The following is a 6,385-nucleotide window of genomic DNA, read 5'->3' as shown; positions in this document are numbered from 1 at the left end:
CTTATCCTACTGAGCTATCTCCCCAGCCCATTGCTATGCTCAATTCTTTTTCTTTTCTTTCTTTCTTTTTTGTATTTTAGGGAAGGGTCTATGGGTGTTCATGGTCTCACTACTAGATTAGACTCACAATGATCTGCCTGTTTACAGCCTTCCAGTAGCTGGGATTACAGGCATGCACCACCAGTATCAACTGCCATCCCAGGTGCCCCAGGGGCGGGGCTGGCACTGCAGTCTAGGGGATAGAACTCTGGCCCCTGAGCCTGCTTGTAGGTGCTTTAATCTGCTGAGCTATTTGGCCGGCCTTCATGCTCAATTCTTAAGTGATCCTCCTGTGTCAGCCTCCCCAAGGTGGGATTATAGGCATGTGACACTGTGCCTGTTTTCCATGGCTGGCTAGGTGTGTCCAGGGTTTCAGGGCTGGCACAGCATGCAGTGCAGGGGATCGAACGCAGGTCCTTGCACTTGTTAGGCAGGTGCTTAGACTGTTATCTTTTTTTTTCATCCTGCCTCAGGTTTATTTGTATAAAAAGCACAGGAGGACACCAGCCCCCTACAGAAGGCACCCTAGCAGTCACACTAGTCCTTCTGATTTTACATCAGCAGGTAAGAGGCTTTTACTGTGGAGCCTTCACGGAGGCCTGGACATCCATGGGGGCCTGAGCATTTTTAGGAGCCTGGACTAGAGCAGAAGCTGGATCCTGGGCCTTGGTTGGATGGCTGGAGCCTGGGCCTTTGGCCCTTGGCAATGTGGGTACTGATATGCTTCCCAAGCTTGGGGTGGGCCATATAGTAAGTCGAGCGAGTCTGTAGTTTACTCCCTTTGGAATGATATTGGGCTTGACTTCCTTGGGCTTGATGAGGGCCTTGATAACCTCCATATGTGCATTCATAGCCTTTGCATTGTTTGCTTGCATCTTCTTTTTTTTTTTTTTTTGCGGAACCAGGGCTTGAACTCAGACCCTTGCACTTGCCAGGGAAGCGCTTATTCTACTGAGCCATCTCCCCAATCCCTGCTTGCCACTTCCTGAAGCCCTTCTTGTTGTGTTTCTTGGCAACACGCATGTTCCTAAGGAACTTGGGATCTACCCCCTTCAAAGATTCGTATCTTTGTTGTGTTTTTTTTTGCGGAACCGGGGATTGAACTCAGGTCCTTGGCGCTTGCCAGGGAAGCGCTTCTTCCACTGAGCTGTGTCCCCCGCCCCTAGATTTGTATCTTTGTGTCTTGAAGCCATTTCTGTGCCATTTTGGGACTGGTTGTATGTGGTGTGGTTCTTGGACTTGGCCATAACTACACTGTAAACCACAGCTGCCAAGCATCTGGAACAGGAAGATAAGACTGCTATCTTAACAACCCAGCATTTCTTATTCCTAACCATATCTTAGTAGTCACTAATCAACCCTTTCCCATCCCTCCGACTCACCTACTTTCCCTCTGGTCACTACCACTTTACTCTCAACTTGTTTTTTTTTTTTTTTTTTTTATTCAGGACAGGGTCTAGAGGGTCTACAGTGTTTCACTATGTAGATCAGATTCATAGAGATGCTCCTGTTTTCAGCCTCCCAAGTGCTGGAGTTACAGGCTCCCACCGCCACGCTCAGTTTCAATCATTGTCTCATCATGCCCCAGGGTCGGAGCTGGCACAGCACAGCACACCAGGGATCGAACCTCGGCCTCTGCACTCTGCCTAAGCAGGTGCTTTAGTCCGCTGAGCTATCAGGCTGGTCCTCAACTTTTTTTTTTTGTGGAACTGGTGATTGAACTCAGGCCCTTGTGCTTGCCAGGGAAGTGCTTATTCTACTGAGCCATCTCCCTGGTCCCCAGCCTTACCTCAACTTCTTTTTGATCAACATTTTTATATTTCACATGAGTAAGAACATTCATTCAGCACGTGTGTACCTCTGTGCCTGGCTTATTCCATTTAGCACAGCGATCTCTAATATTATCCATAGAGTCAGTTAGTATTGGTTGATTAATTGATTTAGTAGTACTACAGATTGAACCCAGGGAAAATCAAACTAAATCTTCAGCTCTTTTTATTTTTTAATTTATTTTTTATTCTTAAAATTTTGTGACAGGATCTGTTTAAATTGCTCAGCCTGGCATCAAACTTGAGATCCTCCTATCTTGGCCTCTGGAGTAGATGGAGTTACAGGACTGTACCAACATATCCAGCTTGTACTTCATTCTTTTTTACAACTTCATAATATTATATTGTGCATATGTTCCACATTTCCTTTATCCATTCATTAGTTGATGAACACTCAGATCATTTCCATTTCTTGGGTATTGTGAATAGTGTCATAATAAAGGAAAATGCAAATGTCTCTTCAATATGCTAATTTCATTTCTTTTGCATATATACCTGATAATGGGATTGCTAGATCATATGGTAATTCTACTTTAATTTTTTTTTTCTTTTTTTTTTTTTTTTTTTTGGCAGAACCGGGAATTGAACTCAGACCCTTGTGCTTGCCAGGCAAGCACTTATTCCACTGAGCTATCTCTCCAGCCCCTATTTTAATTTTTTGAAACATACTGTTGGCACTTAAATTTAAGTCTTTGATTTTTAAAAAAAAATTAACTTTTATATGTTAGGATAAGCAGTTTCAGTTGTATTTCTGTATAGTTGTAATTTTGTATGTTAGCGTAAGGGTACAGCTTTACTCTTCTACATGCCCAACCTTCCAAGAAATACCAAGTATGGTGGCACATGGGAGGATTACAACTTGAAGCCTGGCCTGGGGATAGTCTAAACTGACCTTGAACTCACAGAAATCTTCCTGCCTCAGCCTCTCAAATCCTGGGATCATAAGTGCGCACCTCTACATCTGGTAGAAAAAAATTGTTTTTTGAAGAGTTTGTTCTTTCTTTTTATTTAATGGGATTGGCACTCTAGCTGAAAACTAATTGACCTTAGACATGAAGACTTACCTTTGGGCTGCCAATTCTGTGCCACTGATACATATCTGTCCTTATATTAGTGCAATGTTTTGATTAATATAACTTTATGTTTTGTTTTGTATTTAGTACAGGGTCTACAGGGTCTCACTATATAGATCAGACTTGTAGTAATCCACCTGTGTTCAGCCTCCCAAGAGCTAGGAATACAGGCACATACCACCACACCGCACCACCATGCCCAGTCTCAATCGCCATTTCAGTGGGCCCTGGGGGGGCACAGCATGAGGAACCTGGGATAGAACCCTGGTCCCTGTGCTTGCCAAATCAGATGCTTAGTCTGCTGAGCTAGCTTGCTGGCCCCAGGATGGCTTTTTCCATTTCCACAAAAAAAACTTATTAAAAAAACCCCACAACATTTATTTTTAAGGCTGGGGAGATAGCTCAGAGATGTAAGTGCCTGCCTCACAAACACAAGATCCTGTGTTTGATCCCTGTACCCCTCCAAAAATTAAAAAAAACCAACCTATTTGGATTTTTATAGGGATTATATAAGTGGGTATATCATTTTACATGGTATTATCTTATTAATATTGTATCTTCCATTCCATGAACATATGGTATTTTTTAATTTAGGTCTTTTTTGGGGAGGGGAGTGAGACAGGGAGGGTTCTCACTATGTAGTTCAGGCTCACCTTTGAACTCACAGGGTAGATCAGGCTGGCCTTGAATTTGTGGTGATCCTCCTGCCTCAGTCTCCCGAGCTCTAGGATTACAGGTATACTTTACCATGACAAGCCAGAACTCTAGAATGATGTTGAGTAACAGTGGTAAAAAGTAGGCATCATTCTGGTCTTGTTCCTTTTTTTTTGAAGACAGGGTCTTGTTATATAGTTCAGGATGGCGTTCAACTCACTATATAGCCCAGGCTTGCCTCAAATATGCGGCAATCCTCCTGCTTTAGCCTCCTGAGTGCTAGGATTATAGGCCTGTGCCACCACACCTGACCTACTTAGGGGAAAAGCCTTAAATCTTTCATCAAAGTGAGCTGTGGGTCATATACATATGCATGGTCTTTATAGGAAATTGCCTGTTATTCTTATTTTTTTGCTTTTTCTTTTGAGACAGGGTCTCATTATATAGATCAGGTTGGCCTTGTTGGCCTTGAACTTATTATGTAGCCCAAGCTGGCCTTTTCTCCTATGTCAGCCTTCCAAGTGGTGAGACTATAGGCATATGACACCATGCCTGGCTTAATGAAAATTTGTGAGAGATATACTCCTTTAAAAGTATGTTGTTAAAAAAAAAAAAAAAAAAAAAAAAGTATATTGTTCCCAGCCAGGCATGGTGATGCATGCCTATAATTCCAGCATCTAGGAGGCTGATGCCAGAGGATCACTGGATCACTGGGAGTTTGAGACCAGTCTGGGCTCCAAAGTCAGCTCAAGGCCAGACTAAACTGCATAGAGACTCTGTCTCAAAAAGACCAAAAAAAAAAAAAAAAAAAGTATGTTGTTCCTAATTTAGAAATTTACATGAATAATAAATGTACTGAATAATAAAAAAATGTACTGAGCATGAAACATCTGGGACAGTCCTAAAAGAGGTACAGAAGTTAGTCCTCTGGAAGGAAGGGATCAACAGGTAGAATACACTAATCTAAGCCTGTACAGGCTTCCCTCTTACTTTTAAAATTACCTGATACTGTGGCCATATCTGATTTTGAATTTATACACACTGGGTCCTGCATGAAGAAACCTCGTCTCTGGAAATGGGTAGGTGAAGGGTTTTAAACTCATTGCATCCAAATGGAAGCCTAAATAAAGTAGAAATAATAGAGAATTATTTTAAATGCCTACATAATCTATAGCATCTTTTCACAAGTAAAATGCTCAACACTCAATACCACTACCTATGTACCAGGCTCAGCTCTGCTATTCTTCACATGAACCATTCTTCTCCCTGAATGGGGCAAGAACATGGTATGTTCTTACCTCTGTCTAGAAGTAAACAACCAAATACTGTTTACATTTTTTTTTCCTAGCACTTGGTGGTTTTGTTTTTTTTTTTTTTTGTATTTTTATACAGGGTGTACAGGATCTCACTGTGTAGATTGGACTTGTAGTGATCCTCCTGTTTACAGTTCCCAAATTCTGGGATTACAGGTGCAGCCACCACACCCAGTCTCAACTGCTGTCTCAGCACGCCCTGGGGGTAAGGCTGGTACTGTAGGCCTGGGGAATTGAACTCCCAGGCCCTGCTTCTGCCTAAGCAGATGCTTTAATCTGCTGAGCTATTTGGCCAGCCCTAAAAGTTGAAGGTTTTTTTGGCCTGGCTCAGGCTGCCTTAATGGTGGGTGTGGTGTGGCATGTGGAACTAGGGATTGAACCACGGTCCTGCAAGCCTGACTGGGTTTGCTCAGGCAGGCACTTAAACAACTGAACTAGTTGGCAAGTACCCCATGTACTTGGAATTAAACCTAGGGCCTTTTCACTGGGCTACATCCCCACCTCTTTTTATTTTTATGTATGTATGTACGTATGTATACCAGGGATTGAACTCAGGACCTTATGCTTGTCAGGCAGGTGCTGTGTGGCTAAATGATCTCCCTGGCCCTTGGCTTCTTTTTCTATCAAGACATTATCTCCCTAAATTGCTGAATATCGCTGGGGAGATAATAGCTCAGTGACATAAATGCTTGCCTGGCAAACATATGTTCCTGAGTTCGATCCCTGGTACCACCAAAAAACAAAAACAAATGAACTAAATTGCTAAATATCTAGGCTGGGCTCAAACTTGTGATCCTCCCACTGTAGGCTCCCAGAATGCTGGGATTATAGGCATGTACCACAACACCTAACTTGCCCAATACTTCTAGAATCTATTCTCTTTCCCTGTTTCACTTTCCCTGAAAGGTGTATGGAGGAGGGCTTGATTTAAATAATGAGACATTACAAAGGATATGCAAATAAGAGACACAGTTAGGAGGAACTTTTCCACCTTTAATACAAGACGAAATGAAAGGAGCAACACAACACCCAAACACAATCAATGCACCAAGTAAAGATGAACACTATTTTCTAGTGTTGTCAAGAAATTCCTTATTTTCCCTACCTCTCAGTTGCTCTTCCTCTCCACCAACTACAAGGCTTCCTTGAGCCCCTAGAATGCCTGCTATACCCCTAGTAATTACAGACAGATAGTTACATGTTTTTAATTCTAAAATTTTAGATCCTTTCCACTCAATAAAGAGGAGAGCTAGAGAAATGACTGTCTCAAGATTTAAAAAAAAAAAAGTTAAGGACATAGTTTTCAGTATGAAGGCTATGGGTTCAGTCTCTAGTATCTCTCTCTCTCTCTCTCTCTCTCTCTCTCTCTCTCTCTCTCTCTTTCTCTGTCTCTCTCACATACACACACACTCATGATAATAAACATAATTTTGTAAGTAGTAAAACAGATACACTAAAACACTATTTCATTATTCTC

The 6,385-nt window shown here is 42.1% G+C and overlaps 1 protein-coding gene across 2 annotated transcripts in view; it reads right to left on the bottom strand.

Annotated features, from left to right (window-relative positions):
* Gpha2 (glycoprotein hormone alpha 2) overlaps nucleotides 1-4,698 on the bottom strand; it is a 54,313-nt gene extending 49,615 nt beyond the window's left edge. For both annotated transcript variants that reach the window (XM_023703925.1, XM_012517487.2), the window contains exon 1: nucleotides 4,598-4,698. In XM_023703925.1, the coding sequence (XP_023559693.1) occupies nucleotides 4,598-4,698 (101 nt within the window). The remainder of the gene's footprint in view (nucleotides 1-4,597) is intronic.
* Between the last annotated feature and the right edge of the window lie 1,687 nt (nucleotides 4,699-6,385).

Source organism: Octodon degus, unplaced genomic scaffold (assembly GCF_000260255.1).
Source record: "Octodon degus isolate 3935 unplaced genomic scaffold, OctDeg1.0 scaffold00184, whole genome shotgun sequence".
Classification (NCBI taxonomy): Eukaryota; Metazoa; Chordata; class Mammalia; order Rodentia; family Octodontidae; genus Octodon; species Octodon degus.
Note: the sequence above shows the minus strand (reverse complement) of the source record. Positions and strands in the feature narration are given on the sequence as shown.